The sequence below is a fragment of the Oncorhynchus nerka genome, linkage group LG16, assembly GCF_034236695.1.
Source record: "Oncorhynchus nerka isolate Pitt River linkage group LG16, Oner_Uvic_2.0, whole genome shotgun sequence".
Lineage (NCBI taxonomy): Eukaryota > Metazoa > Chordata > Actinopteri > Salmoniformes > Salmonidae > Oncorhynchus > Oncorhynchus nerka.
This window is the reverse complement of record NC_088411.1, coordinates 46,890,043-46,907,660: the sequence shown is the minus strand read 5'-3', so window position 1 is coordinate 46,907,660 and position 17,618 is coordinate 46,890,043. Positions and strand designations below refer to the sequence as shown.

The 17,618-nt window shown below is 43.6% G+C and overlaps 1 protein-coding gene across 1 annotated transcript in view; it reads right to left on the bottom strand.

Moving 5' to 3' along the window:
* Positions 1–1,243: 1,243 nt before the first annotated feature.
* The window catches only part of LOC135561190 (transforming acidic coiled-coil-containing protein 2-like), a 29,806-nt gene continuing 13,431 nt past the window's right edge, over positions 1,244–17,618 (bottom strand). Inside the window, exons 2-4 of the mRNA XM_065002336.1 lie at positions 3,887–3,993; positions 1,909–2,867; positions 1,244–1,654 (exon numbers count right to left, since the gene is read on the bottom strand). Of these exons, the coding sequence (XP_064858408.1) occupies positions 1,244–1,654; positions 1,909–2,867; positions 3,887–3,993 (1,477 nt within the window). The remainder of the gene's footprint in view (positions 1,655–1,908; positions 2,868–3,886; positions 3,994–17,618) is intronic.

The following is a 17,618-nucleotide window of genomic DNA, read 5'->3' as shown; positions in this document are numbered from 1 at the left end:
AGAGAGACAGACAGGTGACAGCGAGACAGACAGTTAACAGAGAGACAGACAGGAGACAGAGAGACAGACAGGACACAAAGAGACAGACAGGACACAGAGAGGAACCCTTCGACTTCCTGTGGCACACGAGAACACACAGACAGGTGACAGAGAGACAGACAGGACACAGAGAGACAGACAGGTGACAGAGAGACAGACAGGTGACAGAGAGACAGACAGGAGACAGAGAGACAGACAGGACACAGAGAGACAGACAGGACACAGAGAGGAACCCTTCGACTTCCTGTGGCACACGAGAACACACAGACAGGTGACAGAGAGACAGACAGGACACAGAGAGACAGACAGGACACAGAGATGAACCCTTCGACTTCCTGTGGCACACGAGAACACACAGACAGGTGACAGAGAGACAGACAGGTGACAGAGAGACAGACAGGACACAGAGAGGTGACAGAGACAGACAGGTGATAGAGAGACAGACAGGAGACAGAGAGACAGACAGGTGACAGAGACAGACAAGACAAGTGACAGAGAGACAGACAGGTGATAGAGAGACAGACAGGAGACAGAGAGACAGACAGGTGACAGAGAGACAGACAGGTGACAGAGAGACAGACAGGTGATAGAGAGACAGACAGGAGACAGAGAGACAGACAGGTGACAGAGAGACAGACAGGTGACAGAGAGACAGACAGGTGATAGAGAGACAGACAGGAGACAGGAGACAGAGAGACAGACAGGTAACAGAGAGACAGACAGGAGACAGAGAGACAGACAGGAGACAGAGAGACAGACAGGTGATAGAGAGACAGACAGGAGACAGAGAGACAGACAGGAGACAGAGAAACAGACAGGTGACAGAGAGACAGACAGGAGACAGAAAGACAGACAGGTGATAGAGAGACAGACAGGAGACAGAGAGACAGACAGGTGACAGAGAGACAGACAGGAGACAGAGAGACAGACAGGAGACAGAGAGACAGACAGGTGACAGAGAGACAGGTGGCACAGACAGACAAACACATTCTCTCTCCCAATTTGGATAGAGAGATAACAAAACACACACACACACACACACACACACACACACACACACACACACACACACACACACACACACACACACACACACACACACACACACACACACACACACACAGCTAAAAGAATTCAGTACTAAATATAAAAATAGAAACACATAAACAAATGACAACGTGAAATTACCTAATAATATTTAAACTTACGATTTGATTGGTTTCATCTTGGTCTTGGCCGGTTTGTTCTGGTTGTGGTCCTCCAGCTCCCTAACTTCATCGTTATCGTTATCAACCTCGTCGTCATTGGCCGACACCTCGAAAGAGGCGGAGCCAGAGGCAGCCTTGGGTGGAAACGCAGCCGTCCTATTGGACGAACCCTTGAAGGAGTTGACAGCTGACTCATTGAAGGTGTCAGAACTATAGGAGGGTTTGTTCAGCTCGGGAGAGATAAGGATCCCGCTGTTAGAGCCGAACGGGTCGTCCCACTGAGCCGGGTCAGAGTTATAGGAGGGCTTAGAGACGGGGATGTCATCGGGGATTAGGCTGTTGTCTAGGGGTTCAGATGGGGGCTGGACGGCCTTCTTCAGACCCATCCTGGGCTTCCTTAGAGGCATCTGATATTATTAAAAAAATATACATCATATTAATAATGATACAGTCTATTCATTTTCAGCGCTTTTCAAAACACTCCAAAGTAACTTTACGTAGTCAGCAATATCATCAGTAAAATAAAAATAAAACACACAGATTAAACATGAAGACCAAGGAGAGCACTAAACGTGATGACAGACTAGAGTCAAAATCCAACTGGGATTTCTGGAAGATCAGGGAAAGTTAATAGAATTTTGCAACCCTTTGACAGACAGACCTTGGAGCCTGCTTTTTTGCCCAGCTTCTTGGGTGGTGGAGAGGCCTTGGGAGGCTCCTCGAGGGTCTCCTCAGAATAGTCAAACTCCAGTCTGACCGCCCCTGAGGTTCGAATAGGGGGGCTGGTTGAGGGAAGAGTTGGCTCGGCGTTAGGGTGCTCTGGGGGGTTAGAGACAACGGACAGCACGCCTCCCTTACTACCCAACGGCGGGGAGTTGTTGAACGGGTCGATGTCTTCAAAGTTGTCTGGGTCCCATTTGTAGGTCCCACTGAGGGGAGAGCCTTCGCTGCCTGGGGGAGCCTCCGGCACGGAGATGGGGGTGTCCTCCTGTCGGTTGGGTATAGAGATAGCTGGGGTCGGGGTCAGAGTAGAAGTAGGGGCCAGGATTAGTTGATTATTTGTCTCTGGGCTAGTGTGATTGGTCTCTTCAGTGAGAGAGGCGGAGTCTACTGTGACTCCTCCTACTTCCAGATCCTCAGAGTCCAATAGGGGTCTGGCTGCTCTGGTGGGCTCGGCACTCTTCTCCAGCTCCGGTGTGGTTCCAGAGGACGGCAGTTGGGGGCTCTCTAGGTTAGAGCTCTGCCTGGGGAGAGGCTTCTTTTTCAGGGAGCCGCCTGGGCGGAGAGGCCCCTTCTTGGAGGGTCTGCGGAGAGTCCCTGGAGCACTCTCAGTACCACAGTCAACACTAAAGGCCTCAGCTAAGGGACGGGAGTCTCCGATTGAGATGGAGGATCCTCCGCCGTCTAGCTCCCCAGCCTGGAGGCTCAGAGAGCGGGTTAGAGTTGATCGGCTCTGGGCCTCAGCAGCAGCAGCAGCAGCAGCTATGAGCTGGTCTAGGTTATACGCTCCGCTAGCAGCTATGGGCTTGTCCTCGTCAAAGACTATGGACAGGGAGCTACCATGGTGACCTTTAGCCTCTGACCCGGGTTCACCGTCTGCCTCAGAGTCACAGCCAAGACCTGGAGGAACAGAGACATAAAAATGATAGGTAATATATAGTCATGACACAATCCCGATATGGTGTTTGAATGAGAGAGAGAAATTACATTCTTCTGATGCTTGTTAGTTGTATTCGTTTGAGAGAGAGAGAGAAACATATGTTTCCATGCCAATAAAGCCCTAAAATGTTATTGAGAGAGAGAGAGAGAGCGACTGTACAACACTGTATATATACAGTAGGTGAAGATGTATATACACATAATATGACATTTGAAATGTCTTTATTCTTTTGAAATGTTTGTATGTGTAATGTACATTTGTACATTTGTTTATTATATATTTCACTTGCTTTGGCAATGTCAACACATTTTACCCATGCCAATAAAGCCCTTAAATTGAATTGAATTGAGAGAGGGAGATAGAGAGAGACAGAGAGAGAGAAAGAGAGAGAGATGATGATGAAGGATGTGTCTGGTTTTAGACTAATTAAATTGATGAATGAGCTCTGAATATTTCATCACAACCTCCCAGCCAATCAGTAAAACACAAACGAACATTGTGATGAATGGCTGAATCTTTCCTGCATAGATAAGACCTGCTTATATCTGTTAGCAGCTCTGTGATGCTGGTCTGAATGACTGAACAGAGAAAACTTCTATATTTGAAGTACCAGTAGTCACCAGCAGAGGGCATTCTAAATCTATGTCTCTCTGTGTGTGTCTCTCTGTGTGTCTCTCTCTCTCTCTGTGCGTGTGTGTGTCTCTCTCTCTCCGTGTGTGTGTGTGTGTGTGTGTCTCTCTCTCTCTGTCTCTCTCTCTCCGTGTGTGTGTGTGTGTCTCTCTCTGTGTGTGTCTCTCTCTCTCTGTGTGTGTCTCTCTCTCTCTGTGTGTGTGTGTGCGTGTCTCTCTCTCTCTCCGTGTGTGTGTGTGTGTCTTTCTCTCTCTGTGTGTGTGTGTGTGTCTTTCTCTCTCTGTGTGTGTGTGCCTCTCTCTCTCTCTCTCCCTCTCCCTCTCTATGAATGTGCACGAGTCTCTCTCACCGGTGTCTTCCAAGGTCAGCAGCTGGGTATGAGGGTCTGTCTCCGTGGGGGACTTGACAGGGGTGGTCGACTCTGGCGTCTCGAACGCTCCGTCAGAGTCTGAGCTCCTATAGGACAGAGAGAGAGAGACTCAGTATCACTGTAGACCTCATAAAGGACCATGGTGTGAAGGGGAGGAGACATGACACCACCAGGGTCTCATTTTCACTGGAACGAGATCCAATAACAGTACGATACTCCAGAACATCACAGCATCAGAAACTAGTTACTACATCTATCAGATCCAATAACAGTACGATACTCCAGAACATCACAGCATCAGAAACTAGTTACTAAATCTATCAATCAATCAAAACAAATGCACAGCTCAGTGAACTCATACATCGTCAGGGCTTTAAACTGCCCTAGTGGCACCAGGGAATCCAAACGGAACGAATGTTAATGTAAGTGAACCAGGGAATCCAAACAGAACCAGGGAATCCAAACGGAACCAGGGAATCCAAACAGAACTAGGGAATCCAAACGGAACCAGGGAATCCAAACAGAACCAGGGAATCCAAACGGAACCAGGGAATCCAAACAGAACCAGGGAATCCAAACGGAACCAGGGAATCCAAACGGAACCAGGGAATCCAAACAGAACCAGGGAATCCAAACAGAACCAGGGAATCCAAACGGAACCAGGGAATCCAAACAGAACCAGGGAATCCAAACGGAACCAGGGAATCCAAACAGAACCAGGGAATCCAAACGGAACCAGGGAATCCAAACGGAACCAGGGAATCCAAACAGAACCAGGGAATCCAAACGGAACCAGGGAATCCAAACGGAACCAGGGAATCCAAACGGAACTAATGTTAATGTAAGTGATTCCAAAAATGTGGAACTAAAAGTAGATTTACTTAATTCCGGGGAGACCCTTTGGGACCTCAAGAGTTAACCAACCCTGTGAACAGGTTTGGTATCTCATTATTTCATATGTTAGCAATGAGGTTCGGTAAGTTGTTTGTGTAGCAGGGCGTTGTAAACAGACAGGGAGTAATGCATTGATCTACGGGACTTTAAGTGAGGTTCAGCTGTTGATACAGGAAGCAGTGAGGAGTATTAAAACGGTCACCTGTGATGAAACGAATGGTGCTTTGGTAGACGGCATACAAAGGGTTAAGAGTAGTGGCTGCTGCAATCTGGTAAAATGGTGTCACCATAATCAAGAACTGGCAGGAAGTTGACTGAACAATCTACTTCCTGCTATTTAGGGAGAGGAAATATCTATTTAAAAAAATTTGAACTAGCTCATCCGTATGTCTTTTAAAACATGAAATCTTTGTCAATCCAGATACCCAGATATTTGTAGACGGGAACCTGATCGATGGGAGAACCATCCAGTGAATAAATATGTAGTTCATCTGGAACATTCTGTAGAGAACGAGAGAACAACATGTATGTAGTCCCATGAGAACATGTTTTAAACCAATCAGGGCTTTCTGCATGTATGTAGTCCCATGAGAACATGTTTTAAACCAATCAGGGCTTTCTGCATGTATGTAGTCCCATGAGAACATGTTTTAAACAAACCAGGGCTTTCTGCATGTATGTAGTCCCATGAGAACATGTTTTAAACCAACCAGGGCTTTCTGCATGAGAACATGTTTTAAACAAACCAGGGCTTTCTGCATGTATATAGTCCATGAGAACATGTTTTAAACCAACCAGGGCTTTCTGCATGTATGTAGTCCCATGAGAACATGTTTTAAACCAACCAGGGCTTTCTGCATGTATGTAGTCCCATGAGAACATGTTTTAAACCAACCAGGGCTTTCTGCATGTATGTAGTCCATGAGAACATGTTTTAAACCAACCAGGGCTTTTCTGTGAGGTAACAAGTTCAGGTTGAAGCGCTAACAGCCAAGTCAACAGTTGGATCAATATAACAGTGTCGTCTTCATACAGATGAATATTACTTTTTCTTTTTCTTTAAATAGACCGATATTATTTCTATAAACAGTAAAGAACCCTGCAGAATACCTTTCATAATATCCAGCAGACTAAAATGAACACAGTCAGAGATACTACACATTGAGTCCTGTCTCACAGATCATTGTCAAACCAGGCCGACTTCAGCAGACTATTGAATGAGAATGTGATGGTCAACAGTGTCGAAGATCTTGGAACGGAGTATAAATGAGGCAGCTCAAACATGTTTTATGATCCAAACCATTTAAAACATATCATCTATAACCAGCTGAAACAGTACTATGTCCAGGTCTATAACCAGCTGAAACAGTGTTATGTCCAGGTCTATAACCAGCTGAAACAGTGTTATGTCCAGGTCTATAACCAGCTGAAACAGTGTTATGTCCAGGTCTATAACCAGCTGAAACAGTGTTATGTCCAGGTCTATAACCAGGTCTATAACCAGCTGAAACAGTACTATGGCCAGGTCTATAACCAGCTGAAACAGTGTTATGTCCAGGTCTATAACCAGATGAAACAGTGTTATGTCCAGGTCTATAACCAGCTGAAACAGTGTTATGTCCAGGTCTATAACCAGGTCTATAACCAGCTGAAACAGTGTTATGTCCAGGTCTATAACCAGGTCTATAACCAGCTGAAACAGTGTTATGTCCAGATCTATAACCAGGTCTATAACCAGCTGAAACAGTGTTATGTCCAGGTCTATAACCAGCTGAAACAGTACTATGTCCAGGCTATAACCAGCTGAAACAGTACTATGGCCAGGTCTATAACCAGGTCTATAACCAGCTGAAACAGTGTTATGTCCAGGTCTATAACCAGGTCTATAACCAGCTGAAACAGTGTTATGTCCAGGTATATAACCAGCTGAAACAGTGTTATGTCCAGGTCTATAACCAGCTGAAACAGTGTTATGTCCAGGTCTATAACCAGGTCTATAACCAGCTGAAACAGTGTTATGTCCAGGTTTATAACCAGCTGAAACAGTACTATGTCCAGGTCTATAACCAGGTGAAACAGAGTTATGTCCAGGTCTATAACCAGGTCTATAACCAGCTGAAACAGTGTTATGTCCAGGTCTATAACCAGCTGAAACAGTACTATGGCCAGGTCTATAACCAGGTCTATAACCAGCTGAAACAGTGTTATGTCCAGGTCTATAACCAGGTCTATAACCAGCTGAAACAGTGTTATGTCCAGGTATATAACCAGCTGAAACAGTGTTATGTCCAGGTATATAACCAGCTGAAACAGTGTTATGTCCAGGTCTATAACCAGGTCTATAACCAGCTGAAACAGTGTTATGTCCAGGTCTATAACCAGGTCTATAACCAGCTGAAACAGTGTTATGTCCAGGTCTATAACCAGATGAAACAGTGTTATGTCCAGGCTATAACTAGCTGAAACAGTGTTATGTCCAGGTCTATAACCAGGTCTATAACCAGCTGAAACAGTGTTATGTCCAGGTCTATAACCAGGTCTATAACCAGCTGAAACAGTGTTATGTCCAGATCTATAACCAGCTGAAACAGTGTTATGTCCAGGTCTATAACCAGCTGAAACAGTGTTATGTCCAGGTCTATAACCAGGTCTATAACCAGCTGAAACAGTACTATGGCCAGGTCTATAACCAGGTCTATAACCAGCTGAAACAGTGTTATGTCCAGGTCTATAACCAGGTCTATAACCAGCTGAAACAGTGTTATGTCCAGGTTTATAACCAGCTGAAACAGTACTATGTCCAGGTCTATAACCAGCTGAAACAGAGTTATGTCCAGGTCTATAACCAGGTCTATAACCAGCTGAAACAGTGTTATGTCCAGGTCTATAACCAGCTGAAACAGTGTTATGTCCAGGTCTATAACCAGCTGAAACAGTGTTATGTCCAGGTCTATAACCAGGTCTATAACCAGCTGAAACAGTACTATGGCCAGGTCTATAACCAGCTGAAACAGTGTTATGTCCAGGTCTATAACCAGATGAAACAGTGTTATGTCCAGGTCTATAACCAGGTCTATAACCAGGTGGAACAGTACTATGTCCAGGCTATAACCAGGTCTATAACCAGCCGAAACAGTGTTATGTCCAGGTCTATAACCAGGTCTATAACCAGCTGAAACAGTGTTATGTCCAGGTCTATAACCAGGTCTATAACCAGCTGAAACAGTGTTATGTCCAGGTCTATAACCAGGTCTATAACCAGCTGAAACAGTGTTATGTCCAGGTCTATAACCAGGTGAAACAGTACTATGGCCAGGTCTATAACCAGCTATAACCAGCTGAAACAGTGTTATGTCCAGGTCTATAACCAGCTGAAACAGTGTTATGTCCAGGTCTATAACCAGGTCTATAACCAGCTGAAACAGTGTTATGTCCAGGCTATAACCAGCTGAAACAGTACTATGGCCAGGTCTATAACCAGGTCTATAACCAGCTGAAACAGTGTTATGTCCAGGTCTATAACCAGGTCTATAACCAGCTGAAACAGTGTTATGTCCAGGTATATAAACCAGCTGAAACAGTGTTATAACCAGGTCTATAACCAGCTGAAACAGTGTTATGTCCAGGTCTATAACCAGGTCTATAACCAGCTGAAACAGTGTTATGTCCAGGTTTATATAAGCTCGAAACAGTACTTATGTCCAGGTCTATAACCAGGTGAAACAGAAACAGTTATGTCCAGGTCTATAACCAGGTCTATAACCAGCTGAAACAGTGTTATGTCCAGGTCTATAACCAGCTGAAACAGTACTATGGCCAGGTCTATAACCAGGTCTATAACCAGCTGAAACAGTGTTATGTCCAGGTCTATAACCAGCTGAAACAGTGTTATGTCCAGGTATATAACCAGCTGAAACAGTGTTATGTCCAGGTATATAACCAGCTGAAACAGTGTTATGTCCAGGTCTATAACCAGGTCTATAACCAGCTGAAACAGTGTTATGTCCAGGTCTATAACCAGGTCTATAACCAGCTGAAACAGTGTTATGTCCAGGTCTATAACCAGATGAAACAGTGTTATGTCCAGGCTATAACTAGCTGAAACAGTGTTATGTCCAGGTCTATAACCAGATCTATAACCAGCTGAAACAGTGTTATGTCCAGGTCTATAACCAGGTCTATAACCAGCTGAAACAGTGTTATGTCCAGGTCTATAACCAGGTCTATAACCAGCTGAAACAGTGTTATGTCCAGATCTATAACCAGCTGAAACAGTGTTATGTCCAGGTCTATAACCAGCTGAAACAGTGTTATGTCCAGGTCTATAACCAGGTCTATAACCAGCTGAAACAGTACTATGGCCAGGTCTATAACCAGGTCTATAACCAGCTGAAACAGTGTTATGTCCAGGTCTATAACCAGGTCTATAACCAGCTGAAACAGTGTTATGTCCAGGTTTATAACCAGCTGAAACAGTACTATGTCCAGGTCTATAACCAGCTGAAACAGAGTTATGTCCAGGTCTATAACCAGGTCTATAACCAGCTGAAACAGTGTTATGTCCAGGTCTATAACCAGCTGAAACAGTGTTATGTCCAGGTCTATAACCAGCTGAAACAGTGTTATGTCCAGGTCTATAACCAGCTGAAACAGTGTTATGTCCAGGTCTATAACCAGGTCTATAACCAGCTGAAACAGTACTATGGCCAGGTCTATAACCAGCTGAAACAGTGTTATGTCCAGATCTATAACCAGCTGAAACAGTGTTATGTCCAGGTCTATAACCAGCTGAAACAGTGTTATGTCCAGGTCTATAACCAGGTCTATAACCAGATGAAACAGTGTTATGTCCAGGTCTATAACCAGGTCTATAACCAGGTGGAACAGTACTATGTCCAGGCTATAACCAGGTCTATAACCAGCCGAAACAGTGTTATGTCCAGGTCTATAACCAGGTCTATAACCAGCTGAAACAGTGTTATGTCCAGGTCTATAACCAGGTCTATAACCAGCTGAAACAGTACTATGGCCAGGTCTATAACCAGGTCTATAACCAGCTGAAACAGTGTTATGTCCAGGTCTATAACCAGGTCTATAACCAGCTGAAACAGTACTATGGCCAGGTCTATAACCAGCTGAAACAGTGTTATGTCCAGGTCTATAACCAGCTGAAACAGTGTTATGTCCAGGTCTATAACAGGTCTATAACCAGGTCTATAACCAGCTGAAACAGTGTTATGTCCAGGTCTATAACCAGGTCTATAACCAGCTGAAACAGTGTTATGTCTAGATCTATAACCAGCTGAAACAGTGTTATGTCCAGATCTATAACCAGGTCTATAACCAGCTGAAACAGTGTTATGTCCAGGTCTATAACCAGCTGAAACAGTACTATGTCCAGGCTATAACCAGCTGAAACAGTACTATGGCCAGGTCTATAACCAGGTCTATAACCAGCTGAAACAGTGTTATGTCCAGGTCTATAACCAGGTCTATAACCAGCTGAAACAGTGTTATGTCCAGGTATATAACCAGCTGAAACAGTGTTATGTCCAGGTATATAACCAGCTGAAACAGTGTTATGTCCAGGTCTATAACCAGGTCTATAACCAGCTGAAACAGTGTTATGTCCAGGTCTATAACCAGGTCTATAACCAGCTGAAACAGTGTTATGTCCAGGTCTATAAACCAGATGAAACAGTGTTATGTCCAGGTTGAAACAGTAACCAGCTATAACTAGCTGAAACAGTGTTATGTCCAGGTCTATAACCAGGTCTATAACCAGCTGAAACAGTGTTATGTCCAGGTCTATAACCAGGTCTATAACCAGCTGAAACAGTGTTATGTCCAGGTCCAGGTCTATAACCAGCCAGTGTTATGTCCAGATCTATAACCAGCTGAAACAGTGTTATGTCCAGGTCTATAACCAGCTGAAACAGTGTTATGTCCAGGTCTATAACCAGGTCTATAACCAGCTGAAACAGTGTTACTATGGCCAGGTCTATAACCAGGTCTATAACCAGCTGAAACAGTGTTATGTCCAGGTCTATAACCAGGTCTATAACCAGCTGAAACAGTGTTATGTCCAGGTTTATAACCAGCTGAAACAGTACTATGTCCTGAAACAGGTCTATAACCAGGTGAAACCAGAAACAGTTATGTCCAGGTCTATAACCAGGTCTATAACCAGCTGAAACAGTGTTATGTCCAGGTCTATAACCAGCTGAAACAGTACTATGGCCAGGTCTATAACCAGGTTTATAACCAGCTGAAACAGTGTTATGTCCAGGTCTATAACCAGGTCTATAACCAGCTGAAACAGTGTTATGTCCAGGTATATAACCAGCTGAAACAGTGTTATGTCCAGGTCTATAACCAGCTGAAACAGTGTTATGTCCAGGTCTATAACCAGGTCTATAACCAGCTGAAACAGTGTTATGTCCAGGTCTATAACCAGGTCTATAACCAGCTGAAACAGTGTTATGTCCAGGTTTATAACCAGCTGAAACAGTGTTATGTCCAGGTCTATAACCAGCTGAAACAGTGTTATGTCCAGGTCTATAACCAGCTGAAACAGTGTTATGTCCAGGTCTATAACCAGGTCTATAACCAGCTGAAACAGTACAATGGCCAGGTCTATAACCAGGTCTATAACCAGCTGAAACAGTGTTATGTCCAGGTCTATAACCAGGTCTATAACCAGCTGAAACAGTGTTATGTCCAGGTTTATAACCAGCTGAAACAGTACTATGTCCAGGTCTATAACCAGCTGAAACAGAGTTATGTCCAGGTCTATAACCAGGTCTATAACCAGCTGAAACAGTGTTATGTCCAGGTCTATAACCAGCTGAAACCAGCTGTTATGTCCAGGTCTATAACCAGCTGAAACAGTGTTATGTCCAGGTCTATAACCAGCTGAAACAGTGTTATGTCCAGGTCTATAACCAGGTCTATAACCAGCTGAAACAGTGTTATGTCCAGGTCTATAACCAGGTCTATAACCAGCTGAAACAGTGTTATGTCCAGATCTATAACCAGCTGAAACAGTGTTATGTCCAGATCTATAACCAGCTGAAACAGTGTTATGTCCAGGTCTATAACCAGCTGAAACAGTGTTATGTCCAGGTCTATAACCAGGTCTATAACCAGCTGAAACAGTGTTATGTCCAGGTCTATAACCAGGTCTATAACCAGCTGAAACAGTGTTATGTCCAGGTCTATAACCAGGTCTATAACCAGCTGAAACAGTGTTATGTCCAGGTCTATAACCAGCTGAAACCAGCTATAACCAGAAACAGCTGTACTATGGCCAGGTCTATAACCAGGTCTATAACCAGCTGAAACAGTGTTATGTCCAGGTCTATAACCAGGTCTATAACCAGCTGAAACAGTGTTACTATAACCAGGCCAGGTCTATAACCAGCTGAAACAGTGTTATGTCCAGGTCTATAACCAGCTGAAACAGTGTTATGGTCCAGGTCTATAACCAGGTCTATAACCAGCTGAAACAGTGTTATGTCCAGGTCTATAACCAGGTCTATAACCAGCTGAAACAGTGTTATGTCCAGGTCCAGCTGAAACAGTAATGTCCAGGTCTATAACCAGCTGAAACAGTGTTATGTCCAGATCTATAACCAGGTCTATAACCAGCTGAAACAGTGTTATGTCCAGGTCTATAACCAGCTGAAACAGTGTTATGTCCAGGTCTATAACCAGGTCTATAACCAGCTGAAACAGTGTTATGTCCAGATCTATAACCAGCTGAAACAGTGTTATGTCCAGGTCTATAACCAGGTCTATAACCAGCTGAAACAGTGTTATGTCCAGGTCTATAACCAGGTCTATAACCAGCTGAAACAGTGTTATGTCCAGGTCTATAACCAGGTCTATAACCAGCTGAAACAGTGTTATGTCCAGGTCTATGTCCAGGTCTATAACCAGCTGAAACAGTGTTATGTCCAGGTCTATAACCAGCTATAACCAGGTCTATAACCAGCTGAAACAGTGTTATGTCTAGATCTATAACCAGCTGAAACAGTGTTATGTCCAGATCTATAACCAGGTCTATAACCAGCTGAAACAGTGTTATGTCCAGGTCTATAACCAGCTGAAACAGTACTATGTCCAGGCTATAACCAGCTGAAACAGTACTATGGCCAGGTCTATAACCAGGTCTATAACCAGCTGAAACAGTGTTATGTCCAGGTCTATAACCAGGTCTATAACCAGCTGAAACAGTGTTATGTCCAGGTATATAACCAGCTGAAACAGTGTTATGTCCAGGTATATAACCAGCTGAAACAGTGTTATGTCCAGGTCTATAACCAGGTCTATAACCAGCTGAAACAGTGTTATGTCCAGGTCTATAACCAGGTCTATAACCAGCTGAAACAGTGTTATGTCCAGGTCTATAACCAGATGAAACAGTGTTATGTCCAGGCTATAACTAGCTGAAACAGTGTTATGTCCAGGTCTATAACCAGGTCTATAACCAGCTGAAACAGTGTTATGTCCAGGTCTATAACCAGGTCTATAACCAGCTGAAACAGTGTTATGTCCAGGTCTATAACCAGGTCTATAACCAGCTGAAACAGTGTTATGTCCAGATCTATAACCAGCTGAAACAGTGTTATGTCCAGGTCTATAACCAGCTGAAACAGTGTTATGTCCAGGTCTATAACCAGGTCTATAACCAGCTGAAACAGTACTATGGCCAGGTCTATAACCAGGTCTATAACCAGCTGAAACAGTGTTATGTCCAGGTCTATAACCAGGTCTATAACCAGCTGAAACAGTGTTATGTCCAGGTTTATAACCAGCTGAAACAGTACTATGTCCAGGTCTATAACCAGGTGAAACAGAGTTATGTCCAGGTCTATAACCAGGTCTATAACCAGCTGAAACAGTGTTATGTCCAGGTCTATAACCAGCTGAAACAGTACTATGGCCAGGTCTATAACCAGGTCTATAACCAGCTGAAACAGTGTTATGTCCAGGTCTATAACCAGGTCTATAACCAGCTGAAACAGTGTTATGTCCAGGTATATAACCAGCTGAAACAGTGTTATGTCCAGGTATATAACCAGCTGAAACAGTGTTATGTCCAGGTCTATAACCAGGTCTATAACCAGCTGAAACAGTGTTATGTCCAGGTCTATAACCAGGTCTATAACCAGCTGAAACAGTGTTATGTCCAGGTCTATAACCAGATGAAACAGAGTTATGTCCAGGTCTATAACCAGGTCTATAACCAGCTGAAACAGTGTTATGTCCAGGTTTATAACCAGCTGAAACAGTGTTATGTCCAGGTCTATAACCAGCTGAAACAGTGTTATGTCCAGGTCTATAACCAGCTGAAACAGTGTTATGTCCAGGTCTATAACCAGGTCTATAACCAGCTGAAACAGTACTATGGCCAGGTCTATAACCAGCTGAAACAGTGTTATGTCCAGATCTATAACCAGCTGAAACAGTGTTATGTCCAGATCTATAACCAGCTGAAACAGTGTTATGTCCAGGTCTATAACCAGATGAAACAGTGTTATGTCCAGGTCTATAACCAGGTCTATAACCAGGTGGAACAGTACTATGTCCAGGCTATAACCAGGTCTATAACCAGCCGAAACAGTGTTATGTCCAGGTCTATAACCAGCTGAAACAGTGTTATGTCCAGGTCTATAACCAGCTGAAACAGTGTTATGTCCAGGTCTATAACCAGGTCTATAACCAGCTGAAACAGTGTTATGTCCAGGTCTATAACCAGGTCTATAACCAGCTGAAACAGTACTATGGCCAGGTCTATAACCAGCTGAAACAGTGTTATGTCCAGGTCTATAACCAGCTGAAACAGTGTTATGTCCAGGTCTATAACCAGGTCTATAACCAGCTGAAACAGTGTTATGTCCAGGTCTATAACCAGGTCTATAACCAGCTGAAACAGTGTTATGTCCAGGTCTATAACCAGGTCTATAACCAGCTGAAACAGTGTTATGTCCAGATCTATAACCAGCTGAAACAGTGTTATGTCCAGGTCTATAACCAGGTCTATAACCAGCTGAAACAGTGTTATGTCCAGGTCTATAACCAGGTCTATAACCAGCTGAAACAGTGTTATGTCCAGATCTATAACCAGGTCTATAACCAGCTGAAACAGTGTTATGTCCAGGTCTATAACCAGCTGAAACAGTGTTATGTCCAGGTCTATAACCAGGTCTATAACCAGCTGAAACAGTGTTATGTCTAGATCTATAACCAGCTGAAACAGTGTTATGTCCAGGTCTATAACCAGGTCTATAACCAGCTGAAACAGTGTTATGTCCAGGTCTATAACCAGGTCTATAACCAGCTGAAACAGTGTTATGTCCAGATCTATAACCAGCTGAAACAGTGTTATGTCCAGGTCTATAACCAGGTCTATAACCAGCTGAAACAGTGTTATGTCCAGGTCTATAACCAGCTGAAACAGTACTATGTCCAGGCTATAACCAGCTGAAACAGTACTATGGCCAGGTCTATAACCAGGTCTATAACCAGCTGAAACAGTGTTATGTCCAGGTCTATAACCAGGTCTATAACCAGCTGAAACAGTGTTATGTCCAGGTATATAACCAGCTGAAACAGTGTTATGTCCAGGTATATAACCAGCTGAAACAGTGTTATGTCCAGGTCTATAACCAGGTCTATAACCAGCTGAAACAGTGTTATGTCCAGGTCTATAACCAGGTCTATAACCAGCTGAAACAGTGTTATGTCCAGGTATATAACCAGGTCTATAACCAGCTGAAACAGTGTTATGTCCAGATCTATAACCAGCTGAAACAGTGTTATGTCCAGGTCTATAACCAGGTCTATAACCAGCTGAAACAGTACTATGGCCAGGTCTATAACCAGCTGAAACAGTGTTATGTCCAGGTCTATAACCAGGTCTATAACCAGCTGAAACAGTGTTATGTCCAGGTTTATAACCAGCTGAAACAGTGTTATGTCCAGGTCTATAACCAGGTCTATAACCAGCTGAAACAGTGTTATGTCCAGGTTTATAACCAGCTGAAACAGTACTATGTCCAGGTCTATAACCAGCTGAAACAGTGTTATGTCCAGGTCTATAACCAGGTCTATAACCAGCTGAAACAGTGTTATGTCCAGGTTTATAACCAGCTGAAACAGTGTTATGTCCAGGTCTATAACCAGGTCTATAACCAGCTGAAACAGTGTTATGTCCAGGTCTATAACCAGGTCTATAACCAGCTGAAACAGTACTATGTCCAGGTCTATAACCAGGTCTATAACCAGCTGAAACAGTGTTATGTCCAGGTCTATAACCAGCTGAAACAGTACTATGTCCAGGCTATAACCAGCTGAAACAGTGTTATGTCCAGGTCTATAACCAGCTGAAACAGTGTTATGTCCAGGTCTATAACCAGGTCTATAACCAGCTGAAACAGTGTTATGTCCAGGTCTATAACCAGCTGAAACAGTGTTATGTCCAGGTCTATAACCAGCTGAAACAGTGTTATGTCCAGGTCTATAACCAGCTGAAACAGTGTTATGTCCAGGTCTATAACCAGGTCTATAACCAGCTGAAACAGTGTTATGTCCAGGTTTATAACCAGCTGAAACAGTGTTATGTCCAGGTCTATAACCAGGTCTATAACCAGCTGAAACAGTGTTATGTCCAGGTCTATAACCAGGTCTATAACCAGCTGAAACAGTGTTATGTCCAGGTCTATAACCAGGTCTATAACCAGCTGAAACAGTACTATGTCCAGGTCTATAACCAGGTCTATAACCAGCTGAAACAGTCTTATGTCCAGGTCTATAACCAGCTGAAACAGTGTTATGTCCAGGTCTATAACCACGTCTATAACCAGGTGGAACAGTACTATGTCCAGGCTATAACCAGGTCTATAACCAGCTGAAACAGTGTTATGTCCAGGTCTATAACCAGCTGAAACAGTGTTATGTCCAGGTCTATAACTAGCTGAAACAGTGTTATGTCCAGGTCTATAACCAGGTCTATAACCAGGTGGAACAGTACTATGTCCAGGCTATAACCAGGTCTATAACCAGCTGAAACAGTGTTATGTCCAGGTCTATAACCAGCTGAAACAGTGTTATGTCCAGGTCTATAACCAGCTGAAACAGTGTTATGTCCAGGTCTATAACCAGCTGAAACAGTGTTATGTCCAGGTCTATAACCAGCTGAAACAGTGTTATGTCCAGGTCTATAACCAGCTGAAACAGTGTTATGTCCATGTCTATAACCAGCTGAAACAGTGTTATGTCCAGGCTATAACCAGCTGAAACAGTACTATGTCCAGGCTATAACCAGGTATATAACCAGCTGAAACAGTGTTATGTCCAGGCTATAACCAGGTCTATAACCAGCCGAAACAGTGTTATGTCCAGGTCTATAACCAGCTGAAACAGTGTTATGTCCAGGTCTATAACCAGCTGAAACAGTACTATGTCCAGGTCTATAACCAGGTCTATAACCAGCTGAAACAGTGTTATGTCCAGGTCTATAACCAGGTCTATAACCAGCTGAAACAGTGTTATGTCCAGGTCTATAACCAGCTGAAACAGTGTTATGTCCAGGCTATAACCAGCTGAAACAGTGTTATGTCCAGGTCTATAACCAGGTCTATAACCAGCTGAAACAGTGTTATGTCCAGGTCTATAACCAGGTCTATAACCAGCTGAAACAGTGTTATGTCCAGGTCTATAACCAGGTCTATAACCAGCTGAAACAGTGTTATGTCCAGGTCTATAACCAGCTGAAACAGTGTTATGTCCAGGTCTATAACCAGGTCTATAA